The sequence below is a fragment of the Panthera pardus genome, unplaced genomic scaffold (assembly GCF_024362965.1).
Source record: "Panthera pardus isolate Hobbes unplaced genomic scaffold, ASM2436296v1 HiC_scaffold_25, whole genome shotgun sequence".
In the NCBI taxonomy this organism is placed as follows: Eukaryota; Metazoa; Chordata; class Mammalia; order Carnivora; family Felidae; genus Panthera; species Panthera pardus.
Genome location: NW_026526821.1, coordinates 40,913,936 through 40,932,444, shown reverse-complemented (window position 1 = coordinate 40,932,444; position 18,509 = coordinate 40,913,936). Strand labels below are relative to the sequence as shown.

The 18,509-nt window shown below is 38.3% G+C and overlaps 1 protein-coding gene across 1 annotated transcript in view; it reads right to left on the bottom strand.

Moving 5' to 3' along the window:
• MACROD2 (mono-ADP ribosylhydrolase 2) overlaps positions 1 to 18,509 on the bottom strand; it is a 2,022,401-nt gene that overhangs the window by 497,299 nt on the left and 1,506,593 nt on the right. The window contains exon 8 of the mRNA XM_019462769.2: positions 10,396 to 10,469. Coding sequence (XP_019318314.1) covers positions 10,396 to 10,469 — 74 coding nt within the window. The remainder of the gene's footprint in view (positions 1 to 10,395; positions 10,470 to 18,509) is intronic.

Below are 18,509 nucleotides of genomic sequence, written 5' to 3'. Positions count from 1 at the left end.
TATATTTTGCTTATTGATAAAAAATGGGGTTATGAAGGCAATAGCAAGGGCCTTTAATTTCTGGCTGCAAGAACCTGAGCAGGCCTGCTGTGAATAGGTGCTAGAGCAGTGTAGGGGTGGAGAGATAAGTGGATTTGCTCACCTGGAAAGCTCTAATGTGGGGTGATCTATTGACAACAAGCAAGGCAGAAGTCTCCTTGGGGCATGACTTTCATTCCAACAATGGGAATTTAGATTCATAACATAAGGAGATAAAATTTCTGATCACTGATGTAACTGCTTGGCACAAATCTTAACACAGGCAATCTCAGAATGGGAAGGAAAGTAGTGTGTGTGCATGAGTGTATGTGTGTGGGTGTGTGTGTGTTTGTGTGTATGAAAGAGAGAGGGGAAAGGAGTAGAGAAGAAAAAAGGAGGAAACGAAGGTAGGGAGGAAGGCAGGAGTATAAATAGATGGGAAGGAGAGAGAAAACAAACTGCGTCATCAGGGTTCTTGAAGAGCAAAAGGAACGTGCCATATGTGCAAAGTCTGGGAATAATTTTCTTCAGTTATGTCACAGCCAATGAGCATCATGGTTTCCACCTGAAGATCATGCTCGGTCTAGTCAAAGGATACATTTTTATAGCTGCAGATTAGGATGATGATTATTATTGCCATAGCCACATTCTTGCATAGAACCTGAATATTTTAAGATGGATTATTTTTCCAAACACACACATTTTAACCTTATATGATACCCAAACTAAGCCCAGCATAGATACTTAAATGATGTTTTATAGACATAAAAAGACATTCCTCAGGGAAAACATTGAGCACTTCATTTACTGCTTTCAGATCTCTGGATGTTAACCACACCCCCGTGTCATGTAGAACTGAGGGATGTGGTGCACTATATTCTTTGCATTTCTGTGAATAATCGACCACAGAAATTGAAACTTGGTGTGAAGGATGTAATTTTCTCATTAGAAATGTAAGCATCATTTCATGTTTTATTTAAAGCTCCCTTTTAAGAAAGATCCTAAGGTGTTCCATGTCAGTGACATAAGGCAGGCCCCACACTGGGTGTTGTTGGTTTTTTTTTTTTTTTTTTTTTTTTTTTTTTTTTTTTGGTGGTCCATAATGTGATTCTGAAATAAAAGTGACAATTTTTAACACTGCATATGTTCAAAGACCTCTGCCAAGAAGGGGAAAAAATAGCCTTGGCACCAGAAGCTAAAGTGTGACGGTTCTTTGTGATCCATAATGAGGAAACAAGGGGCCATGTCCCTGATCTTGTCAAATTAGCACAAGGATAGCATATGAACCTTTAAAGAGGCTGAACATACATTTCTTCAATGGATTCCCAATTCTGTTTTCTGGAGTAGACAAATATGTTTACCTTTTCATTACTCTGTGGCTGTGTGTCTGATTGTTGGGAGGCCGGGGAGGGTGACAGTGTAACTGCTTCTACTCAGTAGGAACCGATATCATTACCTCAAAAGGCACCAAGTATGAGCTGGAAACTCTTTTTTTTTTGCTTTTTATGACAAAGCATTTGCTTATTTATTTTAAAGATTGTTTTATTTGAGTATACTTGACATACAATGTTATGTTAGTTTCAGGTGTACAACTTAGTGATTCAAGTTGTCTTTATGTTATGCTGTACTCGGCACAACTGTGGCTACCATCTGCCACCATAAAATGCTATTAAAATATCATTGACTATATTTCCTATGTTGTGACTTTTATTCTTGTGACTTATTCATTTCATAACTGGAAGCCTGTCTCTCCCATTCTCTGTCATCCATTTTGCCCATCCCCTTCCCCCATTCCCTTTGGCAACCATTAGTTTGTTCTCTGTACTTATAGGTCTGATTCTGCCTTTTGTTTCTTTATTCATTTGTTTTGTTTTTTAGATTCCACTTATGAGTGAAATCATGTGGTATTTTCCTTTCTCAGTCTGACTTATTTCACTTGGGATAATACTATCTAGGTCCACCATGCTGTCACAAATGGCAAGAGTTCATCCTTTTTATGGTTGTGTAATATTCCATATTATATTATATTATATTATATTATATTATATTATATATAATAATAAAATATATGTATATTATATAACATATAAAAATATATAATATATAAACATATAACATAAGTATAAATTATAAATTTATAAGTATAAATTTATAAATTATATAAATATAAATATATATAAATACATAATGATATATATATATAGTAACTAAAATCTTCTTTATCCACTTATCTATTGATGGACACATGGGTTTCTTCCATATCTTGGCTGTTGTAAATAATTTTATAATATATTGTAAATATTTCTACAATAAACATAAGGGTACATATATCTTTTCAAATTAGTGTTTTTGTTTTCTTTGGGTAAATACCCAGTAGTGGAATTATTGGATCATATAGTATTTGTATTTTCAATTTTTTTTAGGAATCTCCATATGCTTTTCCACAGTGGCTGTACCAATTTACACTCCTACCAACAGGGCATGAGGGTTCCTTTTCTTCCCCACATCCTCACCAACAGTTTTTTTCTGTGTTTTTGATTTTAGCCATTCTGACAGCTGTGAGGTGGTACCTCATTGTGGTTTTGATTTGCATTTCCTTGTTGATGAGTGATGTTGACCATCTTTTCATGTGTCTTTTGATCATTTGTATGTCTTCTTTGGAAAAATGTCTAGTCAGGTCCTCTGCTCATTTTTAATCAGATTATTTGGTGGGGGTGATGGTGTTGAGTCATAGAAGTTCTTTAAATATTTTGGCTATTAATCCCTTATCAGATATATCATTTGCAAATATCTTCTCCCATTCAGTATACTGCCTTTTTGTTTTGTTGATTGTTTCCTTCACTTTGCAAAAAAACTTTTTATTTTGATGTAGTCTCAATAGTTTATTTTTGCTTCTGATTCCTTTGCCTTATGTGACATATTTAGAAAAATGTTGCTATAGCCAACACCAAAAAAATTACTGCGTATGTTCTCTTATAGGATTTATATGGTTTCAGGTCTTACTTTAAATCTTTACTCCATTTTGGGTTTATTTTATTATTATTATTATTTTTTTTTTGGTCTGGTGTTCCATTTTCATTCTTTTACATGTAGCTGTCCAGTTTTCCCAGCACCATTTGCTTAAAAGACTGTCTTTTCCCCATTGTACAGCCTTTCCTCCTTTGTCATGGATTAATTGACCACGTAAGTGTGGGTTTATTTCTGGGCTTTCTATTCTGTTCCACCGATCTATGTGTCTATTTTTGTGCCTGTACCATACTATTTTGATTACAACAGCTTTGTAGTACATCTTGAAATCTGGAATTGTGATACCTCCAGCTTTGTTTTTCTTTCTCAAACCGCTTAGCACAAGAAGTTTTGTTCTCTGACTACTACTATCAGTTGACCTTAAGGTCCAGAGCTCACTGGATAAAGTCTGGGACCGTAGCGACAAGTTGCAGAGTAGGTCATCTGTGTCAATTCAGCACTGCCACATACACGCAACATCTCATGATGCCCTGCCACATCTGTAGGCACAACACTTAAGATGACAAACAGCAATAGCACAGGTGTCAAGTTTCCCTCAGAAGGCACAGCATTAACAATTTACATGACAAGTAGATGATATTTAACATTTTGTACAACAATCTGTTTGTGCTAAAAGCACAGTTAAAAATATTATGTCAGTCAAAGGCCCAAACTCTGCATGCAATGAGAGAAAATTTCTACCTTCCTCCCGAAGAGAAGAAAACTGATTTTGGTTTTAAAAATGCAGAGCTAGGGTTCTTCCCTGCCAAGGTATCTAAGGCACACCGGTAGCCCACTAAGGGCCTTGCAAGATGAAGCCAAGACTCCTCCATTGAATTGTTCTCACCTTAGAACAAAAGGGTCTGTTTGTGGAGGAGGGGGCTGTACTGTCAGCATGAGGAGGGAGATTAGGAACTTCCCATGGAGTGGCTGAATGGGAAAGACTTCTGGGAAATGCCATCTTCAAAGATTTGCAGAGATGCAGCTGGGGCCCGGTCTCAGGTGAACCACAGCCTCCCCTCTGTATGTCTATAGCTACCATAGTTTTAATTAGAGCCTCCCAGAATGCTATGCTTCTCCCCATCACTCCTGCTTTATCATTGTTGGGGGTAGGAGGTGTTCAGGTTTGTGTCATGCTACAACCGAGGCCTGATTAGTACTTTAGTGTATCCACATTTGAAAGTAACCAGGAAACTCATTCATCTTGCATGTTAGAATCTTCATCTTAGATGCCTCAGCCCCTAAGATGACTTCCTGGAAGACTTAACACAGGTGCTCTGTGTTACAGGATGTCTGCTCCTTTGGGACATTTGAAATCACTGAACGTGACCTCCATAATGGAGAAATAGCTCATACAATATCAGGGCATTTGTAGCTTTTAGAGGGGGAAAGACATCCTATTCTTCTTCTGCTTTCTATGGAAAATATTATAAATATGTGCATTGCCCCAGAGACCAATAGTCAGATGCCATATGAGTCCCTGGGGTGGAACAATAGAATAGGCACTGTAAAAAACATTTCTTAGGCTAACTTCCAGATATAAAAGGGGTGCCTCAGAGCTGTGGAGTGGGAAAATTCCTATTTCACAAGGAATATGATATTTTTAGACTGCATAAAAAATGAGGAATGCATGAAACTGCAGATGATAACGTGGAGCAGGCACCCCAAGTTGAGAGTGTGGGCCACATTTCCGCTGCTCGTTTCCCTAATGGCCCCTTATTTTGCTCGCTTGTCTCTGCAATAAAGTTTCTACTTGAGAAAAATGGGTACTTATGGAAAGGTTATCATGCCACATGCTGTCATTTGTTTTATAGTGAACTCTGATATTCTTTTCTTTTGATTTTCTGAACCAGGAGTTCTTAATTCTTAATTTTGCCAAAACATGCCAGTGAGTAATCTTCATTCCTTGCCCACCTCCCACTTGATTCCTGGATTTCTCTGCCACATGCCTTATCTCTCTTCAGTCATGATTTCCATTTCTTTGTATTTCTGTTTTGTAAGATAATTAAACTCTCTGGTTTTCTGAGAACAAGAATTCAAGGCTTAGCAGTGAATATTCTTTTTTGTTTTACAATTTTTCAGTAAGAATTCATTATATTTTTCAGTTCTGGTAAATCATTTTTGTGCCCCAGTTACCTCCTCTGGAGGATTTTCCTTCCTTTTTTCATTAAAGCACTGCTCTATCTCTTCCTCTAGAGTCAATTGTGCTATTTGTTCAGCTGGGCTCCCTCATGTCCCTGAGTCCCCCTAAACATGTGGTGACAATAGCATCCTCACAGTTCAACCTTTGGGCAAATGAAACAAGTCAATGGTGGGTGACAGAACATGTTTTCCCTAGTCTTGTCTACTGGGGCCAAGTGCTCCAGAAAAGCCTCTCTGGATGTGGAAATGTCCAGTCATACAAGCTGGGCATGATTTGCGTAATGAAAGGAATCAAATCAACTGTTGTTGAAAAAAAAAAAAAAAAAGAAGTATCCCTTCCTAATGGTTTAGAAACAGAGGGTAAGTAAATGGTAAAATGCGAAGGCTCACTAATTACATGACAACATCAATTATCAATGATCAAAAATCACGAAGATATGCACCATTGAATCATATACTTATCTGACTGAGAGAAGTATGGCCACTGATAGAAGTCACATTTACACGGATTCCCAACTTTTTTAAAGGAAAATTTTATTTATTTTTTTTTAATTTTTTTTAATGTTTATTTATTTTTCAGACAGAGAGAGACACAGCATGAACGGGGGAGGGGCAGAGAGAGAGGGAAACACAGAATCTGAAGCAGGCTCCAGGCTCTGAGCCATCAGCCCAGAGCCCGACGCGGGGCTCGAACCCGCGGACCGCAAGATCGTGACCTGAGCAAAGTCGGACGCTTAACCGACTGAGCCACCCAGGTGCCCCAAGAAAATTTTAAGGGACATAACCAGATGAAAGGTCCAGAAGTTGCAACTTTACCCCCTGACCTCAACCCTAGCTTTGCCTCAAGGAGGGACCCAGTCGTAATGGGGCCATATTAAGCTGGTGAATGGGTAATGAAGATAATGGACAAAAAAAAAAAAAAAAAATCAATGAAACATAGACATGAGAGAGATTGAGAGAGTATGTAAATGAACTCCCTTGCTTCTTGTTGGATTTATAGTCTGTAGTTCTGGTTACTCATGAGAACCTGCTATAGTTCTAGCCCTTGAATTTCAAGACTTTTTTTTTTTTCTATCATTCATTTATATAATATATCTTCCTTTACATAATATAGCTTGAATGTTTTTCTAGTTCTTGTAACTAATCTCAAACTAAGACCAAAACCCAAGTTAAAATTATGATAATCTGATCAATTTTACCTTGCCTTTCTGTCTGACTTCTTTCCTGAGCTTCAGGCTCAAGTAAGCACCTTTCTATTTGAAATCTTCATTCTGTATCTCAAATCACCTCAAACTTAACTGTCTGCGACATCATTATTGTTTTCTTTATGTTTTTTATATCAGCATGCTCCCCTACCAAGTTTCTTAGTAAATGCACCAAAATTTACCAGGGGCTTAGGTCAAAAGCCTAGATGCTATTTTTGACTCTTCCGTTTTCCTCATATACCACACATGATTTACTGCTATGATAGACACTACTACTGTTCATTGATATCCGGTTGCCTCTCTTCTGAATATTTGAGAGGACTTCATTTCCTTGTCCCCTGGGTGCCTTGTTCTGGACAGTGAAATCTGAGAAAAAGTTATATGCATCATTCCTTTGCAGAAGCATTTAAGAGCTATTACTTGATTATCTTTTCCTGTTATGTGATAGATGATATTTCACATGGTAGAGTGTCTGTCAGCCTGGGTTCTTGACTAAGCGAGAGCCCTCTGCTGACTCAAGACATACAAATAGCATGAGCAAAAATAAACCTTTGCTGTTTTATGGCACTAAGATTTGGAGGTTGTTTGTAACTGCAGCAGGAGCTATCCTATCTTAAGACAATCCCCAAGTCCTGCTAGCTCTATCGTCAAAACATATTCCAAACCTGATGCTGTTACCTCCTTTTCTGCCATCGCTATATTTCAAAGAATCCTCATTTCTTGCCTGGATTTACTGCAGTATCCTCTTCATCAGTCTTCCCTTTTCTATTCTGACATCTTCTCTCAAGTCCTTTCTGGCAGCAGCCAGCCTTTTGTCATTTTAAAGGTGAATCTCATCATGCCACTCCCTGTCCCAAACCCTCAACAACTTCCCATTAGACTTAGAATAAAAATCCAAGTTTCTCCATAAACCATAGCACTCTATGATCTGACTCCTACCTACTTGTCCAAATTTGTTTTCTGCCACTTTTTTTTTTCTAATCTCTGATCCAACAGCATTGTTTCTATTGTCTCTTACTATTACTTGCAAACAGTAAATTCATTTTCCCACCAGGGTTGTTCTCTTGCTATTACTTCTATGTGGAATGTTCTACCTCAAGATCTCTCTGTGGCTTGGGTTGCTCCTTTCCATCATACAAATCTTTGTTCCAAGATTATGTCCTCAGAGCCCTCTGTAAATTATCTAAAACCACATCCTCCTATAACTCACTCTCTCATTACCCTGTTTTACTTTATAGAGTACTCTTTCAACTGTCTTGTTCCTTTATTTTTTGAAGTTTCTCTTTCCTAGACTATGTATACCATAAGAGGATGATTTTGCTTTATAGCGTTCTGTCCCTCACATCTAGAAAAATCCTGGTGGTTATTTGTCAAATGAGTGAATTAATGAATAAATACCTTAAACAATCAGGATGTTAAAACAATACTGCAATGAAGAAACAACTGACAGAGAAGTAATATTCTTTCTTTTTTTTTTTTAATTTTTTTTAACATTTATTTATTTTTGAGACAGAGAGAGGGCATGAACAGGGGAGGGTCAGAGAAAGAGGGAGACACAGAATCTGAAACAGGCTCCAGGCTCTGAGCAGTCAGCACACAGCCCGACGCGGGGCTCGAACTCACGGACCGGGAGATCATGACCTGAGCCGAAGTCGGCCACTTAACCAGCCCACTGAGCCACCCAGGCGCCCCAGTAATATTCTTTCTTAAGTCCTTAACCTGTTTGTTTTTTGACAGAGCAAAAAATAAATCAAAATACTGCTATAAAAAAACTTTGTATAGCTTTTATCTGTCTCCTACTACTTACAATTCATTTACTAAGTAAAATCTGACTTGTTCAAATTAACATGCTTACATTAGCTAATGCATATTGGAAAAAGAAGACTTTTGTTTATTTATTTATTTTTAATTCTTTTTAACGTTTATTTATTGTTGAGACAGAGAGAAACAGAGCATGAATGGGGGAGGGTCAGAGAGAAGGAGACACAGAATCTGAAACAGGCTCCAGGCTCTGAGCTGTCAGCACAGAGCCTGATGCGGGGCTCGAAATCACGGACCGTGAGATCATGACCTGAGCCGAAGTCGGCCGCTTAACCAACTGAGCCACCCAGGCACCCCGAAAAAGAGGCCTTTTAAAAGAGAATTAGCACATTATATGTTTAAGGTCACAGTGGCGATAACTGATCTGTGTTCCTTAATCTAAACTACTTAAATTTCTATACAACAGACCCAAGAAATGTGCAAGGAAAAGATCTGAAAGCAAAAGAACAGACTCAAAGACAGAGGAAGCTAACAAGGTTTGTCAGGGCACAGACCATTTAAGTGGGAAACACTAACACATTTCCATGAAAAACAACCTGCATAGTTTAACAGAGAAAACCCATCAGTAGGATTTTTCAATGAACTATAAAAATGACCAACAAGTTTCCTCTTCATAATCATCTCCTTGATGACTTTTGTGTGAGTATACATACTTCTCTCACATGCCACCATGACACATGTGAATTTTCATCAGTAGGGAATATCCTTGGATCACTATTTTACTGGAAATATGGATTTGCACCAATACACTAGCTCAATTTGTATTCATGAAACATTCGACACTTTTGCTAAGCAGATGGTCCAGGTGAGGAGCTTTTACCGTAACCAAGAGATATATTAAAAATACCACTTTCAAAGGGACTGAACTTCTCTCCCTGGCCTCAGGATCCCTCCAAGGAGGAATGGCTGTTGGAGTAAGGAGGGCAAAGTCAGACTCTTGGCTTTGTGAGTCTGAAATCCTGAGTATGTCATTTAACCTTTTGATTCTAGATGAGAATCCTATGCTAGATGCTTCATGAGATTGTTGTGAAAATAATACATGTCAAAGAAATGTTTTGTAAACTGGTTATTTTTGGTATTTTTTAAAAAAATTCTGCTTCTTTGAGGTTATTACAGCCATCCTCTATATCAAATCTGTTATATGTATGCATGCCTTTCAGAGTAAGAGGAAAAGAAAGAACAAGCACCAAAATGGATATGTTTGGCCATGTGGTCTTTACTCCTCCTGGAGAGTAACAATTTCTGAATCTATTTAAAAAATGTTGAAATTACAGCAATTAACAGAAAATTACACTGCTGTTTTTTTTAAATTCACAAAGGCACCAAGAAGCTATCTCTCATATTATTAGCAAAGGCCCACAGTCTGTCTCCATACTCAAACATTTCCAAATAATCCATGTCCTACCCGAGAAGAAAGCTAAATTCATGGTCTATCATAAATGGAACAAAATTCTTTATAGCACTCACATGAATATCTGAGAAAAAATCAGAATAAAAACACACAAAGTTGTGTATTATATGAAACCTATTTACTGTTACAATATGTTAATTGCCAAAATTTTGAAATCTAAGCTTCCACAGTATCTCTACTTATTGTGTTACTTTGTTGAGTAATGCTCCTGTTCATCACTAAACATATCCTAAAGATTTTATTAAATAAGCAGAATAAGATGCATGATGAATAGTCCAAGAGAAGCAGTTTCATAAAAAATCCTAATCATGAGGATTTAGCTATCAATTATCCATGTGTACTCCAATTTCACACTCAGAAGTTACTTTAGGGGAATGATTAATTATAAATAAAGGGACCTCAAGATACCAAAAAATTACCATACACCAGGAATCCCTGTCAACAAAGATAGCTTAACTCCTTAAGGAAAATAGCACAGGACAATCCATCCTGTTCTCTCTTTTACACACAAAACCCATACTATCTAAAGATGTAAAAATGAGATCATGACCAAATGAGACTGATCAATTTGTATATATTCACCACCAAAAACAATCAGCATAATCCCTTCATTCAATTAATTACTGGAAAATATTCAATCACCTATGTAACCTCAACAAAGCATGGTCAGCTAGCTTTGGCTCAATGACTAGGTCTACTTGATATTTATGGAATAAATTTTTCTGCTTTTTTTGAGATTGAGGATCAAATTATACCATTTTCAATGTTTTCTAATTATGTTGTTCCTCCTACCTCGTGATGATTCTTGGCCAGCCATTCCTTAATGGTGCTGAGGGCAACAATGGAAGCAGGCTCATTCGGGAATCCTAAGTGAAGAACAGAATAAAACAAATAAACAAAAAAAGATGAAGGCAATAGAGAATTCAATGATGGTATGACACTGAATTTTTCTCATTTAAGCAGTATGCAATTCAACCAATTACTACTGAGCAAGACAGGTCTCAGTAAGGTACCCATGGATATGAAGCCCATGATCACACATATGACACATGAAAGGGGCTAGTGCTATGCCAGTCCAGCACTAACAAGAAAAAGGATTTAACTGTCTTTTAAATTCTACAACAGTCAATTAAAAATATATCTACATTTGTTTAAGAGTTTTCAAACACTTTCATATAATATTCTCATAAGAGGTGCTCATATAAGGTTTATTACCCTCAATTTATAAACCAAGTAAATATGGCTAGAGAATACATGTACTTGACCCAGGGTCATGGGCCAGCAGGACTCTATCAATGAACTGGCACAAGACAGGACAAGCAACTTGCCAAATAGCCATACCACTGAAAGTTATTACCAGAATTCAAAGAAAGTTATTATCAGAATTCAAAGAAAGTTATTGTCAGAATTCAAAGGCCTTCTTTTTAGGGCCACTGGAAATTATGTTTGAGGGGCGCCTGGGTGGCTCAGTCGGTTAAGCGTCCAACTTCAACTCAGGTAATGATCTCACAGTTCGTGGGTTCAAGCCCCGAGTCAGGCTCAGTGCTGACAGCTCAGAGCCTGGAGTCTGCTTTGGATTCTGGGTCTCTCTCTTTCTCTCTCTGCCCCTCCCCCACTTGTGCTCTGTCTCTCTCTGTCTCTTAAAAATAAATAAATGCTAAAAAAAATTATGTTTGAGATTAAGACAGCATGAATTGACCTGGTTGTGCACTATGGATTTGATTTTAGAAAGATGGGAAGAAAGACACTTATGTCCTACTGAGCAGTAGCACACATAATCAGAATTTCTAAAACCCATCCAGAATATCTCTTTAGCTTATATAAATCAAACATATTTCTGAACTTGCAGAATCATCATACATTCTGCCAATAAAATATATGTGAAGGAATAACCTTACAAATTCTATATTTATGGGGAAAAAAGAAGAAAAGATGGGAGTGACTATTCCTTTGAAACTACTTTCTTTAAACTTACTATTGGCTTCCTAATCACCAAATCTCATATAGTCAATCACTCATTCAAATCAGTCTTCATCTTTTCCTGTATCAGATGTGCTTGACTAGTTTTCCATGTTTCAATACCTCTTCCCTCCTGGATTTAAAAAAAAAAATTTTTTTTACTGTTTTAAAGTATACAACACAGTGGATTTTTATAGTTCCACAAAGTTGTGCAGCTATCACCACCAACTCCAGAATATTTTCATCATCCCCCCACAAGATTCTGTGCCCACTAATAGTCACTCCTCAATATCCCTCTACCCCAGCCCCTGGCAGCTATAAATCTACTTTTTGTCACTATAGATTTGAAGATTCTCCTCCTGGATTTTTCAGCACTGCCTTCTATGATTCCTCTCACCTATCTGAGCTCCTCCAGCTCCTTTTTCTAGGAGCATCCATTAAATGTATGCCATTCCCAACATCTAAAGTCAGCCTTCACCTTAGTCGGTATTCTGTGTTAGCCAGCTGCAGCATCATCCACTAACATGCCTTTTAATCAGGGGGCTCCTGTTACATTGTTCTGTGCAGATGCAGAAAGAGAGAGGTATTGCTGAAATGGGGAGATCTGGGATTTAAAAGACCAGTTTTATTGGAAGGCAAATACATATTCCAGTAGTTTATACTAACGGTATAAATCTCATTAGACTTTCAGAGAAAATGTATGAAAGAAGAGGAGCAAGAGAGAGATGTTTGTCCACATTTCCAAGAACAAATGTTGCTTTTCTGATTAGGTTTCTACCTACACACTTTGTAAGAGAGTGCATTAGGAAAGGGGACAAAATAAAGCAGGGCCAAGCTCCACTTGACCACTGTCATATGAGAGAGAGAACCACTGGCATAGGAAAAATGTGCACAACTTTTTATTTTTTTATTTTTTTTAACATTTATTTATTTTTGAGACAGAGAGAGACAGAGCATGAACAGGGGAGGGGCAGAGAGAGAGGGAGACACAGAATCTGAAATGGGCTCCAGGCTCTGAGCTGTCAGCACAGAGCCAGACGCAGGGCTCGAACTCACAAACCATGAGATCATGACCTGAGCTGAAGTCGGACGCTTAACCGACTGAGCCACCCAGGCACCCCATAACTTTTTAAACTTTGTAAATTCATCTATGACATTTGGGATTGTGAATTTGTTTTGAACTGTTTCATCTATTTACATTTTCCTTAAATGAAGGTTTCAAAATATAAAACCCTTAAAATAAAACCTGTTAGCTCATTCATTAAGCAAATTATTATTGAACCAGAAAAGAGAAGATATATAGACATGTTTAATGAGCCCCTGTCCTCTAAAACCCAAAGTCAGAGGGAGGAAATAAATAAGAGGCATGCATGTGAATGAATCAGGGATGTGGGGACACAGACAAAGGGAGCTAAGCAAGAAAGAGGAGGCTTTCTAGGAAGTGATAGAATGTTTGGGGAAGAGAACAATAAAGCGGGGAGCTGAGGAGACACTGTCCTCAGAAGTATGTGTGAGCAAGTAGGAATTAATGGAAAAGGTAAGAGAAGTGATGAGAGGTAGAAAGAAAAGGACTCCCTGTGGACTGCAAGGAAAAAGCAAGAGGCTGGGATGGGCATTTGTGGTTAGGGGTTAACTACAGGTGGCTTTTCTAGTTTACCTTACCCCCACCTCCCCTCTGAGTTTAACATCTACATTTGTAATCACCTGGATACCTCCCCTTGATTCACTCCAGAACCAGAAGTGTAATGTGTATTCTTCCACAAAATGAACTTCTTCCAGTCTTTCTGGTTTCTGCTCATGGATATCTCTCTCCTAAACACTGCTTCAGTATTTAACTGTTTCCCCAGCTGGTAACTGAGTCCTCTGAAATATTTTATACCACTTCCTTTCCTTCTTTGCCATCTGATCTCATTCAAAGAACAATCAGTCCTCACTTTGATTACTGTAGTTGACTCATAATCGTGCCTCTTTGGTCATCCCCCCGCTTCTCCATTCTGTTGAACACACCGCTTCTAAGTGATTCTTCCTAAAGTATAGTTACCACAACATTACACAAAACAATGGTGACCTTGGGGACTCTCCAGTAATTACAGAGTGAACTTTAGCTCCTTAGCTGGGCATGATACACCACAAGGAGCCTCTCTAGACTTGGGTCTTAGTTTTTCCTATTTATTCTCCTCCCATGAAATTCTTCTCCAACTTTTTGATGTGTTTAAGAAGTACTTAAATCATAAGATTATAGGGCTATATAAAGCTAATAAATACTGTAATCATGCTCAGTTGCAATGGCCGTCAGCATTAACCTTTAGAAGACGTAAGTCCCCATAGAGAAATTATAAAAATTCTCATAGAACCATGGCAACTACAGTCAGTTCCCAATTATATGTGACCTTCTGGTCACTTTCCCACATTTATCAAAGCCTCTGGCACTGAGCTATTGTTTTCATCTGCATCTCAAGGCTTGCCATAACCGTGGGTGACTTCAGTGTCCAATAAGATGACCCACCTGGCCTGCCAGTTCCTTGACCTGGTCATTTTTGACAACCACCTCCACTCCACCGCCTCCCTAGATCACACCCTGCTCCTTGAAGCAACATTTTTATTCCCAAATTACTAATTTAAGGATGCTCTCTCAAAACTTGTTCTATCTTTAGTTTGTTCTGCTACCTTCCAAGAGATGTCCTTTATAAGCACTTGAAGCCCAAACTAGTGCTCATATTTCCTGCCTGAATGGTGTGACTCTTTCCTACCTCTCTAGGCTCTTCTCACACTGTATCGCTCGTTGCTTCCTCAACTCCAGCTACACTGACCTTCTTTCTGTTCTTTGAATGTGGCATGTTTGCTTTTGCTCTCTGCCAGAAGGCCTTGCTCATGCTGTATCTTCTTCCTGAAATGACATTTCTCCCTCGTTTCCTAGCTTATTTTAACTTTTATTTGTTCTTTTCCCAGTCATCACTTCTCCAGAGAAGGCTTCTCTGACGACTCCCTATTTGACACTTTCATAACATCATGGAGCTTTCCCTGGTGGTACTCATCTTAGCTTCAATTTTACCTTTATTTATGTACATATTTGATTAATAATCCTAGTAGAGTGAAAGCCCTAAGGAGGCAGACATCACATCCGTGTTTTGCTTATCACTGTATCTCTAAACCATTGCTGGCACCTACAAGATGATCAATAAATGTGTGTTGAATGAGTGAATGGACTGTGGACTTGTGATTCATTGTACTGACAGCAAGAAAGCCAGCACTGGGAGAACAAGGGTGTTTAGCTCTAGAGTCTCAGAGGGTGAAGGGTGCAATGATATATCCACATTATCCTATTTCATCCCTGAGGGGAAACTACTGAGAAGATTCATATGAGAAAACACAGTTCCTAATGGAATGATATCCTGTAATCAATTAAAAATGGAGGGAAATATCAAGACAAATGTCCCTGAAAATATGCCTTCTTTCAGTGGGCATATATCTATACAAGATGAAGTATGGTGTTCAGAGGAAACAGCAACAGCACAATTCTTTGTCCACTTAACTGCAAGACTCCAAGGGTTACAAGTAAGACCAATGAATAGACAGGATAGATTTTTGCTCAGGGATGGGCTCCCGACGACAGTAAGGCCTACCTCGGGAGGTCACAATGTATTCTGGTCACCAGAGGGCTTTTGTTCATAAAAGCAGGATGGCCACCCAGAGGGAAGGCTGCAGACAAGCTTTAGATGAATCATTGAATTAAATGACATAGAAAATCTCTTCCAAGTATGAGGGTCAATGAGGCTGAACAAGCCATTAATAATTTAGGGCCAGGCGTGCAGGGAATTATATATGTGTGTGCCCAGGTGTACATAGAATCTGTGCTTCTGTTGGCATTCCAAAGTTTAGTTCCTTATTCATTAGTATAGATTATTAAATTTAACTTCTGTTGTGAATGTTGAAGTTGATTTACAGAATGTGTAAGTGATTTTTTCTTTTTGTTTACTTTTATATTGAAACTACTTGCAAAATTTTTACATGCACGCAAATGTACATACATACATCATACACACATACAACCCTTACCCAAATCAAGATATAAAATATTTCTAGCTCTTCAGAAAACTGCCTCGTCCCAAGTCAATATCTACCCCATGAAGAAACTGCTATTCTCTCTTCTACTGTCACAGATTCATTTTATCTGTTGTTACACTTCACATATATAGACATACAATGTGCACCCCTTTTGGTCCAAATTTTTCAACATTATGCCTGCCTGATTTATTCATGTTGTTACATATAGCAGAAGCTGCTTCTTCTTCTCTGCAGTGTTGTATTCCATTGTATGAATATGCCACAATTTATTTAGCCATTCTACTGTTGATGGACAAGTGGATTGTTTCCAGTTTTGAGCTATTAGGAATGAAGTTGCCATGAACATTCTCATAAATGTCGTTTTGTGGACATGAGCACTGTTTCTGTTGAGTATATACCTGGGAGCTGGGGCTACCAGTTCATCGCTTAAGCAGACATTTAACTCTGGTAGATTCTGCCAGTTTTCCAAAGCAGTTTTACCCATTTACACTCCTACCAGAATTAAACCAACACAATATTTACAAATTTTGAACAAGAGAGGTAAAAATTGAAACAGAAAATTCAATTTACGATAGTTTTTATCCATGGTACAGCAAATAACTCATTAGACAGATATTTTCCTTTTACTCAGTTATTAAGCAGATATTTCTCTTTTAATCAAATTGCAGAAAGATATAGCAATGAAGATTCACTGAAGGTCCTGCCCAGCCATTGGACTATTCGTTTGATGGAATTGTTAAAAATCTGGAATGTTTTCAACACAATTCGAATGAATCTGGTTTTGACCTTGTCATAGACGAAGTTCCTCTCTAGGTTTCATTCTTTTATTCTTTTGCTGTTGTTGATAATTCTCCAATATCTTCAACTTTGTCGATTGCTCTGACACAAAGACTAAATTTGTTTCCCTGACATAAAAAAAAAAATACCACTTTCTACAAATTGGTGTTTGTGGTGTGTGTCAGAGCAGAGGTAGGTGGGGTGTTGGGTGAAGCAGGCGAAGGGGATTAAGAGTGCACATCTCGATAAGCGCTGAGTAACGTGTAGAATTTTTGATCATTATATTATACACCTGAAGCTAATATAACACTGTGTCAGTTATACTTGAATTAAAGAATAATAAAAATACATAAAATAAAACACATTCTACTGAAAATCTAGCATATTCTACTGAAATAAAAGTAGACATAATTTGCTTTGCCTGTAAAACTACCCTTTTTGCAGGCAGAAGCAATGGATCAGCTTTTGTTTTAAACCTAAAATGACAGTCTGCTTGCAGCTCTGGATCACCCTACCATCGAGGGCATATGGTAATGCCTTAAGTCAGTTATTTCAAAGAAGTTCTTACTGCAAAAAAATATCAAATTGAACATAATTTCAGGTATGATTAACCCATGCGTCCAAATGTCAACCCCCCTCTACCATGTACAGTCTAGCCAGGGCCTTGCTTTCTTGCATTGCCCCTGATATGCCTGTCAAGCCCAGCCATAAGGAGTCACCTCTGCCTTAACTGTGGATGCCTCTCTAGCAGTTGTAAGAATAAGGCAACCTAGATATCAATGCCCAGGCAAAGCTCACAAGCGTAAAAACCATGCACAAGTTCTTCTGGAGTGGTTTTCGCCTCAAAGGGTGTTTAGTCCATAATCTCATCTCACCAAGAAGGGTACTTAGTCCAAAGCTGTGATGAAACACTGGTTGCCATACTAACCATCCCTCAGTGGCTAGAAGCACAAGATTAGTACTGAATTGTGATAAAGTTAGAAGCAAGAGTTAAAAAAAAATCAAAAGCAAAAACAAAACCTCTCTGGAACTCTGCATGTGAAATTCACATTCAATTTTGAGTTCTCCCTCCCTATCAAATCTTTAAAGCATGTTGGTACTTTTTTTTCTATTTACACACAAACTCAAGCAAAATACTATGCAGGTCTTAAACATGGGGTGTTCAGCATTGATGCAAATCTCAGACTGTCCCAAATGACAGGGATGTATCACTGGGTTTATTGAAATGTTAACATCAGTTGAACTGAGATTGTCAATGTTGATTATCAATGCAAAATTACACTTTGCTTCAATTTTGAGACAGTGTAACCACAACATTTTCCATCTTAGCACAAAAATTCTGGTGTGGGGACCACAGGGACATGAAATAGTATACTTTACAAGCTCAAGTAAAAGGACATGAAGCATGAGATGAGTTGTCTTTCTCAGAACATTCCTCATGACTATTTCTTGAACGAACACACACACATACACACACACACACATCTGCCTTTGGTCAGGAGGAGAGGTAGGGGGATACAGATGGAGGGTGCACCAAGGTGCGGGGCTGTGGGGGTATAAGAGTATGGGGTATATGGGTGAGCAAGGGAAAGTATAGGGAAATGAATTTATTTTTTAATCTCAAAACATTTTTTGTCAACCCCTTCCCCCTAGGCCTCCTTCCAAGACATAAAAGCAATTCTGATAGCACGATGAAATCAAATTACTTGAAAGAAATGAGCTGAAGGAGGCTCACCGTTAAGCAATCGCTAGAGCAGCCACTCAGACAATTCTGGCTAAAGGCTGAGTTTCACAAAAGATAAAACAGGTGAAGTAATAAGAGTGACACTGGCCTCAGTGACTGCAGTGAGCACAGCAGCAGAATGCTAAAGAGGGTGTCACTGGCTTTCCTCAGGAGAGCAAAGGGCACCACAGTAGGCAAGAGCGAGACATCCCCAGCCTGTCAGTAAGATGGTGGAGTCTCAGCTGGTGTTGAAAAGGCAGGTTTTTGTAAAATATGCACATATATACATCATATGGCATCTTAACAAGTTCAATAGACATAGCAGATGCTGACAACACCCTATATACATCCCCTTGGCATATGCCATCCTTGCACACTGGCT